At 32.1% G+C, this 14,956-nt stretch overlaps 1 protein-coding gene and 1 non-coding gene across 2 annotated transcripts; one reads left to right on the top strand and one right to left on the bottom strand.

The window, feature by feature from the left end:
* The first annotated feature begins 11,652 nt into the window (after positions 1-11,652).
* Positions 11,653-13,582, top strand: LOC105165693 (putative indole-3-pyruvate monooxygenase YUCCA5). The gene is made up of 3 exons (XM_011084783.3): positions 11,653-12,471; positions 12,587-12,958; positions 13,058-13,582. Exons 1-3 carry the CDS (start codon positions 11,821-11,823, stop codon positions 13,280-13,282), a joined length of 1,248 nt encoding a protein of 415 aa, XP_011083085.2. The 5' UTR covers positions 11,653-11,820; the 3' UTR covers positions 13,283-13,582.
* A 561-nt stretch (positions 13,583-14,143) lies between these two features.
* On the bottom strand, positions 14,144-14,217 carry TRNAV-AAC (transfer RNA valine (anticodon AAC)). The gene has a single exon. It is a non-coding gene; the product is annotated as a tRNA-Val (tRNA).
* Positions 14,218-14,956: the final 739 nt, after the last annotated feature.

Here is a 14,956-nt window from a genome sequence, read left to right as displayed (position 1 = left end):
CGGTGATTGAATCGGAGGGTAAGTTAGTATGAAGAGGCCAAGTGTAGGGGTGGGTGAGGGCGGGTAAGATAGGGTGATGACTTTCACCTGGCTGATTCATTCAGAAGAAGCTGTAATTGGTCCATGCCCTACAATTTTATGGTCCTCCTATATTCAACTCTAACCCCATTCCCTTCCTTTTGCTGCCCATTGGCTATTGGCCCGCAGCTTTGACGTCTATCAACACATTAATACTACTAGTTGTTCTGCTATGCAGTTTTTGTAATAAATAACCTTTCACGTTCTAATATAGATTATAAATAAATATAAAATATATACAATATATTAATCAGACAGTTAAATTAATATAAGACTTGAGAAGATGAATAAGTTAGTCATTGTTGAAACCTGAAGGGCATTTATGGGATTATGATAAAATAATATAGTGGTGTCAAAATCGTCACGTTGTGTTTATAGCACCTCTTTTTTCTTTCTTTCTTTTTTTTTTAATAATAATATAGATGTCTGGATTTTAAGCAATATGTTTGATTTCTTTTCCCTCTATTTTCGCTTTTATGTAATAATTTTTAAAAATGTAAATATTTAGAGGTGGGCTTGTGAATGTACTTTGGGCCTGTCGGCACAACTCAATACAATAGAAAAATAAATCAAAAATCATTATCCCAATTAATAGAGTCATTTTCATCAATAAATGGAAGGAAAATAGGTCTTCAATCATAGTATATGAAGAATTTGTCTTACTTGAAGACTCAAGAATATGGTTGATTTTGACCATTTCAACAACGTCTTCTTCACCTACTTACTTTTGCATTCATCAATTTGGAATTTTGTTTTACAAAAATCAAGTTTGATCGAGCTAAATTAATCATATAACAAGTATGAGATACTTGACATGTAATTATTTATTTATTTTTAAATTGTATATCAATCATATAATAAATGTATTATACTTGCTATATTATTACTTCAGAACAAACCAATCCAATTCAAATTAAATTTTCCAATCATTTATTTTCTCAATTGTGAATAAATATGTGGTCTCATTTTGTAATTTGAGTAAGGTACTATGGACCATATATACCACACTACATTTTCAACATGGATTGGAGAATCCATCTTATCCAATGGCAATAAAGGTGGCTTCACAGGTAAAGGGTTTTGTTTTACTTAATAAAAAAGGTAATTACATAATTATATTAATATCACTAAATTGAGCATTCAATCAACAAAATTCATTAAGTTAAATACATATCCACACATTTAGTGATTTCGAACTCATGACCTCAAACTTATTCCTATAATTCAGCCTTAATTATTAAACTAAAACATTGTTGGTCAGTTTCCGCAGCATTCTCAACACACATACGCATCAAATGCTAATCCCGCAATGAGTGTTGGACTCCAAGAAATGACCTCCAAATTGCAAGACTGTCGGAAAATATTGACTAATTCCCAGCAAGTACCATTAGTCTTTTGCTACCGGAAGGCAAATCGTGCAGCTTACAATAAATTCACATAAAGAGATACAAATACCTATATATCTAATCTGACTTGAACTCATAACTTCAACCTTATTATAATAGAATCTCAATCTTAACCATCAAGTTGAAACATCATTATTAACCATTTGTATTTGACAAACATCACACATCGAATTTTGATGTAAATTCATGATTGCAACCTTATATTAACAAAGCTTCAATCTTAATCATCAAATTAAGACATGATCGCCAACCGTTTTTGTATCCTATGAGGCAAAATTTTGTGAGGAAAGAAACAAATCCAAATAAGGCCAAAATAGAACCGCCCTTGTTTTGTAATTATGGACACCTGAAACCCCCCCAAGTTTGGTACAATTCCGTGTATACTATGCATGCATAATTGCAATTCCTTTCTTTTTCTTTTTCCCGAAAAAGGCCAAAGCAGTAGGAGCCGCCTAACCCCAAAACCTTAATATTAATTAAAATAAAATTAATAAATATATATATATATATAACATAATATAAGAATTTAATTTTGAGTTTACGCGTTACGATTAATCAACTTTTTTCTACACAATTTGAAGTCCAAATTCATCTGCATCTGCATTAATTTGCCGCTGCCCACAATGAGACAAAACATAATTAACAACCTTAATTTGTTCTATTTTCCCGTATTTATTTTTTTTTTGACATTTTCGGGGATTTATTATATATAATTCAAATGTAGTGAATTATTGAGCTATATAATTATTAAAATCTTGAATTTATTTATTATGAGGTAAAATTTTCATGTAATAACAAAATGGGATATGCAATTATTTTGTTATAAGTTTAATATAAGAGAGAGGAAATGGTTTAATTATATACAATATGTATGTGAAGAGTTGTTACAAAATCTCACCTAACATTTGTTTTAAATTATTATTAATTTCCTCATAATTCAAAGACTTGTTAGTTCATTATAAGTCATGAGTCTATGTGGACACCACACCATCACATAATTATTTGGGTTAATAATTAACCCATTTTTATATTCTACCTATTTTTCCTCATCTATTATAAAATAGTCCATATTGAGAGGAATAATTATATGGAATGATTACACTCCGTTTGGCTGAGATTTGATGTAATTATATGTAAATTTTTTATAATTTGAAAAAATTACATCTATTATTATATATCCCCTGAAATTTGCTTTCATCTAACAAATATGTACATTCGTTAATCAAAATTTATCAAATTTGCTGACACTAACAAAAAGATGGGATAAAAATTCATATTTAGTCCCGATTGGCTTATTACTGATTTATTACGGGTCAAAAATATATTTTTTTATAACCAAATTACCCTTATCCATCTTCACATATTAATGTGCACGAGGAGGTACAACTTCACCATTATAAGGGTAGTTTAGTCAGAAAAAAAAATTATTTGACCTACAATAAGTTAATAATAAGTCAATTGAGGGTAAACATCAAATTCCATTCGATTTTTTTGTTGATATCAACAAATTTAATGAATTTTGATTAAAAATAGACCCATTTATTATACGAAATCAACCCTTAAGAGTATTAAATGTAATTTTTCGAACCATAAAGAATTTATATAAAATACACAAAATCACATGACAGGGAAGTGTAATTATTCCTTTCTTGATTTATACTTAGTATATGTGGCACATTAAAATTAAAATGTGTATGTTTTAAAAATGAATTTATTATATAAAACAAAAAATGTAGACACCAAAAAGGGTGGTTTTGATGTGAGAGGTAGGCCGTTGATGCTCAATCACCAACTAACGTCTCATAATAAGGACGTACGTAGTTTGAATCAAAATTTGATACTGAGGTTTTCGATTATTTATATGTATGGACAGCTAAACAAATAGGGTTTCATATGTGTAGTTTCAATCAATTTCATAATAACTATCCACTAATTAAATCTTGAATTAAATAAAAAAATATCTATATTCTAGAATGATCTTAAAATCCATCGTGTTTTAACTTATTAATTAAAATTGAGATCCCATAAAAAAGTGTAAGATCGTTGGTTCGAGTCTCGCCACATGAGTGGGCATTTGTCCCACTTAATGTGAATTTTATTAAATTTATTGACCAAATAACCGTTTATCGATTGTAGTACTTCTCAATTTATTGATATTATTATAATTTGAAAAAAAAAAAAAAGAAAGAAAAAGATCCGACAACCCTGATTTGCTGGTCCGCATTAACGTGCAACAAGTTTTTATGTAGCCGTTAGAGTTTTGTAGCATCATCATGGTGCTGACATGCTGTGTTAAATTTGAATTCAGTACCTCATATGTACTTGAAAATTATACAAATTTAATTAGCCCTTAATTTTAATTTTATTTGTACTTGATAATGTTTAATTTCTTGAGGACCAAATATAATATGTTTAATTCTAATTAAATGTGTAATTAAAAATAAATATGTATACGTATAAATGCAAATTAAATATTGAAGCGGAATTTGTATAGTGAGAAGAATTTTGAAAATCTGAGTGTTGATTGCACCCACATTACTTAATTAATTTGGTTTTGTATGTATTTAAAAAATGGGAGCAACACATATATCACAAAATTAAGAAGGCAGGAAGGATGGAGTCAAACTGGATTCAATAATCCTTAATCAAAATATAATTATAATTAACCTGACCACGTAGCCGACGTGGCCACGGCATCATCTTGCATGAATCTTTCAGTCAAAAATCGGGTAATTAGCAACTTAATTAATAATATTGCAATAATTAAAATTTAAGAAATGAATGATGGTTGGTGAAGAGTTTCACATGTATGTTCAATTATTTAATTTGTTTGACTAATTTCTTAGGTAAAGTCAAATTATTCGAAAACCGCAGCTATAAACGGCTAATCCATGTGGTCTCATGTGTTTCAACGTTTTTGTAGCTCAATCCATATCTCACCTATTTCCCTAATCATCTTCTCCAAATATCCTTTATTTTATTTTAATTTAATTTAATTAATCTAGCTCAGAGATCTGGGTCAAACCCAGCTCCAAATACCCTGCCCCACGTGCCCGACCAGTCGGGTCGGGACCCGATGTGCACTAATAAAATCCAATGCGTTAACGAGTATGAATAGTATATATTAATTATTAATATTAAATATTTATAATTGATCAATAATTCTTAAGGGTAAATTATATTAATATCCTCCAATATTAGACTAATTACACAAATTAATATTTTCTGTGTTTTACAAAAGTACAGTTATATCTATGAGGAGTGTTAGTATAATATTTTTTAAAGAGTATTTGTGTAAATTTCGCATTTAAATAGGGAGTGCAGTAATAATTTTTTAAAGGGTCTAGTCATAATTTTACAAAAAATAGAAAATTTTATATAATCTTAATCATCATTGAAAAATATCGATGCCCGTATGCATATATTGATAGGATTCAGACCCGTTACCGGATGATGATGGAGTAATAATTAATTAGTATATTTAATCTACTAATTACATAACATTTAATTTTTATTATTAATTATATATGGAGGAAGTAAACAATATGAGCAAATAGATGTCATAGTCAAGTTACAGAAACGTGACTGTGATTGTGTCAATATGAAGTCAGCATTGTGTCGTGCGTTATTCATTTCTTGATCATATTATATATATGTACCAATTAATTAACTAAAATACAAATAGAATAATTACCAATTTTTATCAAGAAATCACCGACGAAACCCCCCCCCCCCTAAAATCGGCAACTGGACATTCCAAAACTTTAATTATTTATATATATATATATATATTATTGAATTGAGTTTATTTCATATCTTTGACTCAATTTTTTTCCTACCACGTGTCTCCAAATTTGCTCTCAACTTGTACTAATTTTTCATAGACATGTTAGTAAGGATTGTCTCGACTGGAGCCCGTCTTATTATTAGCTACTATCGTTAAAAATCAAGATTTAATTTTATATAGATTAGCACATCATGAGTCAAGTCATCATAGTTGCGACAACTTTCGACTAACTAATGACCCATAATGAGCGATGGTGCTTTTGTTTTGTGTGCCAATCAGATCGACTCTGTAATCGGACTAGTGTCGTGAAAAATCAAGATCAAATCATGTATAACTCGATACATGAACCAAAATGTATATTTAGCCCAACAAATATCATTACGGGTGTAACAATTTTTTACCTTAACTGTTAATCCATGACGTGCCATTTTTGTCATTCTATCATTGAATTCTTCTATAAATTTCACAAAAAAAAAAAAGAACAAGAAATTAAAGTGTCAGAAGGGTTTCACAAGTTTGACTAATTAATACCTCATTGACTGCATGAATGGATCAAAAGAGGAAATTAACTAAGAAAAAAAAACCTTATAAAACACTTTAAGTTCCAAATTGGGGAAAATGATAATTAAATAAAAAAAAAAGAAAAGAAAAGTGTTGGGGGGGGGGGGGGGTCACGTGGGAGGACTGAGGAGTAATTAAATAATAATTAAGGTGGCTAATTAAGAGAGCAATTAAAATTAGAGGGGCGGTCGAAATGGCTTTTAAGCAAAGAAGAGAACATGCTTAGGAGTTCACCTGCAAATTAAGTCATCCATTGCCCATTTCTGTAATGTAATTAAAGCATATGCATTGTGCATTGTGCCCCCAAACCACTCTCTAATTACACACAAATTATAATTTTAAGTCCAAGAATTGTTTCTTTGCTTTGTCCTAAATTTCTTTGGTATAATCAGTATGGTCGTGGTTTTATGTAATTACACGTAAACGTCTTATGATTTGGGAAGTTACTAGTCCCAACTGGTGAAAACTATATTAACTGTTAATTTATAGGATAAATTACAATGACCTCCCTTGAGTAGACAATACCTCACGTAATGAAACACCGACTAAGTCGCAAGCCAATATTATGAATTATGTTAATACAATATTGACTCAATTTTCATTTTATTTTATTTACGTTCAATATATATATATATATATATATTATTTTTCATTTGGAAAACCTCTCTAAGCAAGAAAACAGTTCCAAAAAAAAATAATTAATGTGGTTTAATTGCCAGATGCAATGCTTCTGACATGTTCATTCAAACTGTTTTACCGACCTCATAGATAGAATCCAACTAATAATTATTTCTTATAAAATCAGTAATTATATAAATATAATTTAAAAAAGGCAATTAGTAATAGATAGAGACAATTAACAAAATAAATATCTGGACATTCAATGTAACTCGAACCCATTATTTCAAACTTGTTCACGAGACCTCACCAGTCTTAACCACTAAATTAAGAAATAATTGATAGCAACATCGAATTTTGGCACACAAAATTGTGGTATTAGTTTTGGATATATTAGGATAAGTGCAAGATAATTATGTATTTAGCTCAATTATTGAACACCTTTCAACTCAAGTTTTTATATACTCCATGTTCCAAGCCAATATGTTCTCTTGGTTGATTTTTTTTTTTTTTAAATACATCGATATTTAAAAAACGATCGACATACTATTATTACATTATTCAATACACAATTATATCAATATTTTTAAATAAATTAACATATTCAAAATAAATAAATAAAAAACAGTATACTATTGACAGAATTTGAACTCACAACCTCATCACTTAGATAAGGGATCATTGGTTCTGTTCTTGAAATTCTATTCGAGTTTTTTGATATTAATTAGAACATAATTTAATACACGAGAATTAATGAAAATACCCTTTGCAAAAAGATGATGATTTCTTTGGTGGGCCTGCAAAAATATTATGTTTTCTTTTTTTTAAAAAAAACATTAATTACATTAAAAAATTCAACATTTCATTTTCAAGAATTATTGAACTAAGTTTTTTTAAGTCACTTATCAAAAAAATCCATCCGAAAACAACCAAAAAGAATTAAATCATGGGATTGTTGCACAAATCTTATCGAGATTAATATAAAGAAAGATAAAATAAAATAAAATATTTGAGCCCATATTCTGTCATTATTGAAGTAGTTAATTATTTATAAGATATTGGAAGATTTGAGTTAGTGTTTTTGTATCAAATACTATGATCTGACATTTATAATCTGTTCTAAATTCCCAATTTGACCGGTCAGATATGCTGAGATTAATTGCTATTCAGTCCCTTCTCTCTTTCGATTAATTGCTATTCAGTCCCTTCTCTCTTATTCTCTCTCTCTATTTCTATTAAATTGGTCTTTTAATTATATTAATAATTCTTTCCAAAGTTCAGTTGATGCCATGTGCCCTATATATATATTAGTACTATACAAAATTAGGTCATAATATGTATTGCTGGTCGAATTAAATTCATCAAGAGACTCTGATCATGTTCTGCTCATCAAATTGACCACTTCCCTTTATTCTCTTAATTAATTTCTCCAATAATTAATTAATAATCCTAAGTTGGGTTCTTGACTTTGGAAATTTTTAAATAAAACTCTATATCCTCTTATGACAAGTAGACGGATAATTACGGGCAGGTCTAGCTAGTATGACTGGATGAGTTATTTACATTTATTATTTTTTCTTTTTGAGATTTGAACGTGTGATAGATAGAGTGTGTGTGGGAAATTTTTGTTCGAACTAGGTCTAATCGAATCAAACCAATTACATACTTGCATTATATTTATTATATAATTATACACCAATCACACAATAAATGTATCATACTTGCAATATGATTGATTCATCTATGACCGACTGCAGCATAGCACCGATTCAGATAGTATACAAGTGGGCTTGAACAAGGGTCACTTAGACCATTCTACCCCTGACACCCTGCTGCTGCTCAGAATTTTCGTGCCAACAGGATGATATATACTCATAAACTTATTATCCATAAACCCACAGACAAAAATTCCGTCATAGACTTATTATTATTCCCAAACCCACTGACAGTTTTTCTTCTTTCTACACTTCAATTCATACTAGTGTCATTTAATGTTGCCTGTGATGTGATCGGTAATTCGTTACGTATTGTATTATTTGCATGATCAGTCCCAATTTCATGTCGAGTCTTGTTAGAAAAACGAGGATTTTGAACTTACAAGCCTGAGACGTGATCGATAGCTCGTCGCATATTGTATTTACTCGTATGATCAGTCTCACAATACGTCTCATTAGAAAAATAAAATATATATTAGAGTTTACAAGACACACAAACTTCTTATTTGCAATTAATATATAACGATAATACACGCATTTTTGCATCAATCCACAAAAAAGAAAACTTCAAATCTAATTCATAGTACCTCACATCACCGCCACAATTGTGCAGTATATACATATTTCAATTTCAATAAGTATGTACTGATCATAATATATATAAAATATTAATACAAAGTTTGTGACATATGTATAATTAAAATGAAAGAGGAAGTAAAGGAGCAGAGCAGGCTTCCAGGAAGAACAACACTTAGCTATATATACACTACTGTCCCCAGCTACCTACCTATAACCTATTAATCTTTTCTTCCTAGGAAACTAAACTTTTTTCTCTAATTAATAATTAATTCACGCGTGATATCGCACCTCATCATCATTATAGATTTCATCAATCCAACCTTTTTCCATATATATATATATATATATATATACTTTAATCACTGCTACATACTAATATATAAAAAATTCTAATTCCAATTGAATATTTAATTGAATTTAAATCAATTATATAATAGATGTCATATATATATATTTAGTGTAATCTTGTATATTTTAAAAAAAAAATGACCAATTACATAGTAAATACATTACATTTACTCTATAATTAATTTAATTTGAATAATAATTTTTTGGAATCATACAATAACCCTGTTTGTGGGGGTGTGTGTGTGTGTATAGACGCGGTTGCTTGATACAGCAGGTGATGCATGGTTAGTACAGCCGGCCACACAGAAAGTTGTATACACCTAGGCCTAGGGTTTCGAAAAGATTGCTACACAAGGAAGAAACGAATTGAGAACATCTATAAAAGTGAAAAGAGGTGGTAGTGCAGGGAGCGATGGAGGTGCAATAATAAACTAGGGTTTAAACACACATACCTATCACTATCCTGCATGGGTATATGTGTATGTATATATATATATGTACGTACGTACAGCTTGGAATTCGATGAAACCTTCTCTACTCCATCTTCCCTTCAAATTATATGATTAGAGTATTAATTAATATTTTTCATTTATAATTATGATCATGTAAGTAATTTTATTTTTCAATATTTACAACAGTCCCCACACACACACACACATATATATATATGTATGTATGTGTGTATTATGCGTTTGTGTTAACACGCGATGGGTCCTTTTTTCAAGAACAAGAAACACACACATACATACATACATAATTGGGAATTAAGCTGAAAATATATAGATATTCTGTTTTCATGAAAAGAAGAGATGGATTCATACTTGATCCACATGCACTACGCTACTACCCCTCTCTTTCTCCCATATATGCCCACCCACCTTCCACTAATTTCGACCTCTCCATCTTTTTATTTATTATACTTTTTGTTAATTATTTCCTTAATCTACCCCACATGTAATTAATTAGAGTCTAAACCTTACCTAAGTACACCCAAATCATCATGCATTACCATATTTAATAATCAATTCCCTTGCTTTACGTGCCGACGCGTGTCCGTTTTACAAATTGTTACACATAATTTGAGAGTATTAATTAATTTAATTTTACACAAGTGTATGTGTAATTAATTTAGTGCTAGGTGTACATGTTCTGGTTTCCAATAATATTACATGTCAGCTGTCTTCGACCTTCTCAATTTCTATAACTTTTTATTCATTCAATACTTTATAAGTAAAACCAATAATTAATCAATATATATTTAATATAATTCTCTTACACTTGTTCAAATAATTTTCTAAACAAAAAAAAAATATGTTGGACTGTCATGTCATCAAATTTGTCATAAGTCCCAGTTTAGGTGTTAACATGACTGATGATGTGGAAATTTTCTGCTAAATTAGCCGAAAATGAGTAAAATTATCATAATTTTTAAAGTTATAGAATCAAATTACGAATTTTAATTTGAATAGGATCAAAATTCTCACCCCGAAAAATTTTAGAGAACTAAAATTTATATGTTTTTTTCAAAATTAATTATTTAGAATGAAAACGATAATATTTCTTGATATTTTCCATTAAAAGAGAAAATCCAACCCCATATTCCTAACCCCTAATGCAAATATGTTGTGGGTTTTACTCTTTAATTTAGATATCTTTTTTTGTTTAAAACGAAAAAAGAGTGTGGGGCCCGTATTGGTTGGCAGGAATGGGCCGAAGGGTCACAACCCGAATGTGGGGGTCCGGTAAGGAAGTCGACCCAGCTCCATCCCGCCTCACTCCACGTGGGCGACCAAAGTTTTACTAATCCTAGTCACCCTTCTCTACTGCCAGGTAAGCGAACTCAGTCCCTGTGGGCCCATCACTATCAGATGAAGATGACACGTCACTTTCACTAATTCCACCCCCTTTACTCCCCCTCCAAACTCCTCTTTTAGTTTTAGCATATATATTATTTAAAAAATATGACTAATCATGTACTAAGCATAATATATACCATTGTAAGTTTATTCTCAATATCAAGATTTATTTGTATATCTTTTTACAATAATATGTCCAAGAAAAATTTAAAAAATAATATTTTTTAAATTCCTAATTTTGTTTCTGGATGAATGGACAATGATTGACACGATTTATGTAATAATGTTCGTTATTAATATATACTTTCGAATATATTTTTCTTTTTATTTAAGTATATAAATTAATAAAATTATCATTAGAAAAAATGAGCGTGCCGCATAAGTATGAGAATCTCTTTATTGTCACTTAACACACTTATTCAACTATTAAATAAACCCATGATTCCAAAAGCTACAAAATGATGAAGAAATAAGAAAAAAGTTAAACCCTAATATAATCTTCTTAAAGAACACTACAAATAAGTAAAGCCCTAATTAAAGAAAATTAAACCCTAATTAGAATAATAGATGGAAGACTTTTGGCTTATGATTTGGGAATGGGGCCCACCCCAAAAAGTCATTATCTCCCACCTTCCATCACATGCACCTTTCTTGACTCATGGGCATCTCCTCCTCCTCTATTTAAGCCCCTCCACCCCCTCCTCTTCCCTCATTCCAAACCATCATTTCTTCAAATACTACTAAGCAAATTTGAAATTATATCTTCTTCTCTCGACATACCAAATTCAAATCAACTAACCCAAGTTCTTGTTTGTGAAAATTCGTTTACGCACTCCGGAAAACCAGTTTTTTGAGCTACATTTTGAGCAAGGATGTTTAGTTTCTCGGCTGCCGATATGTTTTCTCGCAGATGTGTTTGGGTGAACGGCCCAGTGATCGTGGGTGCCGGGCCTTCAGGCCTGGCTGTGGCTGCCGGGCTGAAGCAGCAAGGCGTGCCCTTCGTGATTCTCGAAAGAGCAGACTGCATTGCTTCTTTGTGGCAGAAGCGCACTTATGATCGCTTGAAACTCCATCTTCCGAAGCAGTTCTGCCAGCTTCCGAATTTCCCGTTTCCGGAGCATTACCCTGAGTATCCGACTAAGAGGCAATTCATCGAATACCTGGAGTCGTACACCAGACACTTTGGCATCAACCCGCAGTTCAACGAGTGCGTGCAGTCGGCTAAGTACGACGAAACGTGCCGTTTGTGGAGGGTGAAAACTGTTTCTGGTAATGGCTCTGAGGTTGAGTATATATGCCAGTGGCTTGTGGTGGCCACAGGCGAGAACGCGGACCGGGTGGTGCCGGAGATTGAGGGATTAAAGGATTTTGGAGGGGAAGTTATCCATGCCTGTGATTACAAGTCCGGTGAGAATTTCAGAGGCAAGAAAGTTCTTGTTGTGGGATGTGGCAACTCAGGCATGGAAGTTTCTCTTGATCTTTGCAACCATGATGCCAAGCCTTCTATGGTTGTTCGCAGCTCGGTAAGAATCTCTGACAATATTGCATAAAAGTTCAACTATTTTTTTGATTGAGAGGTACTAGAAAGCTTGACAGCTTGAATTCTGATGGGATTTTCTTGTTTTGTGTGTGTTTCAGGTTCATGTACTGCCAAGAGAGATGTTTGGGAAATCAACGTTTGAGCTGGCCATGTTCATGCTCAAGTGGCTACCACTATGGTTGGTAGACAAGCTTATGCTGTTGTTCGCATGGATAATCCTTGGAAATATGGAGAAATACGGGATAAAAAGGCCGTCTGTCGGCCCGTTGGCGCTAAAGAACACTCAAGGGAAGACCCCTGTTCTGGATATTGGTGCACTTGAAAAGATCAGATCCAGAGAAATTCAAATAGTGCCGGGAATCAAAAGGTTTTCATGTGGCATGGTGGAGCTCGTCAACGGCCAAAAGCTTGAGATCGATGCCGTTGTTTTGGCTACTGGATACCGCAGCAATGTGCCTTACTGGCTGCAGGTGAGAAAATGTTCCATTTTTTAAGAAACTAAGCTGTTTCAGACTGTTAATTTCTTGAACACAAAGCTGATGTCTTTCTTGATTTTGATTATGTTACAGGAGACTGAATTCTTCTCCAAGAATGGTTTCCCAAAGACTCCATTCCCAAATGGATGGAAAGGGAAAGCTGGACTCTATGCTGTTGGATTCACAAGGAGGGGGCTGGCTGGTGCATCTGCTGATGCAGTGAAAACATCACAAGATATTTGCAAGACCTGGAAAGATGATCTGAAGCAGAAAAAGCAGAAGGTCCCTACTCATAGACGATGCATTTCGACATTTTGATCGATTGAAAGGATCTCAACTCAACCGTTTCTTCCACAGTTCATATTCTTTCCATGTCTTTTGTCGAACACAGAGAAAATTGTTGCAGTGTATACAGAAGAATGTAAAAAAAAAAAAAAAAGAAATACAAAGAAAAAGCAGATAGCATAGAGATCAGCCCTCTCCAAAAAGCCCAGAAGTTTTATGTATTGGGCATTTTGTATACTGAGGATGATGAGGCTTTTTTCTTTTCCTTTACATAGTTGTACCATTCTTACTGATCAAGTTCAATCAAATTCATTTGTATTTATGTTCTAATTAGTTCATTCACATCTGTGCTCATCCCATCAACTCGCTCTAACTTGGTAAAATATGTACTTGAATCAGAATCAAAGAGTGTGAGCTGAAACAACTCCACAAATCTTGGAAACTACCGGCCCACGCCACGGCCTGGGCGTAAAAACTGTGGTTTTCGCACGGTCAGAATATCGGGAAAGAAAAAAACGAAAAAAGGAAGAAAATGAAACTTTCAAACAATAATTATTAACAGTAGAAGGGCACACTGCTGATATTCTCTTCAATGAATGAAGTATTATGTAGTTTAGTGTTTGACTATCCCATGTGAATAAAATAGGATAAAACTCTCTCTGCTGACATGCATATGAACAAGATTTACAGGCATCGCAGAATTCTACAGTCAAACATGTAGATAAATAAGTAGCAATTACAGTCAGTAAAAATTACAGGTAATTAACCAAGTGAACCTTAGGTTCAGATTTCAGTAGAAACTCATCTGTAAGCCCATCAGAAAACCATGCAAAAAGCATAACCTGAAGTGGAGAAAATAGAGGAGAATGAAGTGGAAAAAGAGAGAAACGAGAATGGCGTCGCCCGGACTCGAACCGGAGACCTTCAGTGTGTTAGACTGACGTGATAACCAACTACACCACGACACCGTTTTGATGAAAACAAAAGTGAAACGCAACTGTTACTTTCATCCTCTCATTAGTGGTCCATCAGATCATTCTCCAGGTTTCTTACTAGAAACAAAACAAGTGGAAAAGCTCTACTCTCCATCACTTACTTCATATGAATCAATCTACTTATTTCTACAACTCATTCATCATAATTAAACTTCTACCAACTTCTAGAGGTTTGAAGGTCCAAAGATAGGAGCTAAAAAGACAATAAATGAATTGATCATATACTTGAAAAAATAAATACATGTAGACCCCTGTGAATTTGCTCAATTATCACATTTTCACGCGTTAATGTATATAATGAGGTATATCTTCACTGTTATAAGGGTAGTTTAGTCATATAAGACTTATTTGACTTGTAATAAGTCAATTGAGAGTAAATATCAATTTTTATTCAATTTTTTGTCAATATAGATTAAGTGTATTTTGGCTAACGAAGGGACCTATTTATTTCACTAAATTTAATTTTTCAAACCTCTTGGGTATTAACTATACTTTTCCAAACCACGATCGTCTACGTGTAATTACACAAAACTTCAAAGGTGGGGAACATAACTATCCCTATTTTTAATGAACCCACAATTACAATCTATTTTCTCTCATCTCACCCTCGTTTCTTTCTCCCCCAACCTTCTTTATTTCTCATCCCCTAACATCCGATTTATTTTTTTCCTCATAATTTATCTTACACCATAATTGTTTTTTATATACTTGC

This window comes from Sesamum indicum, linkage group LG6 (assembly GCF_026168435.1).
Source record: "Sesamum indicum cultivar Baizhima isolate 11 linkage group LG6, ASM2616843v1, whole genome shotgun sequence".
Classification (NCBI taxonomy): domain Eukaryota; kingdom Viridiplantae; phylum Streptophyta; class Magnoliopsida; order Lamiales; family Pedaliaceae; genus Sesamum; species Sesamum indicum.
Note: the sequence above shows the minus strand (reverse complement) of the source record. Positions and strands in the feature narration are given on the sequence as shown.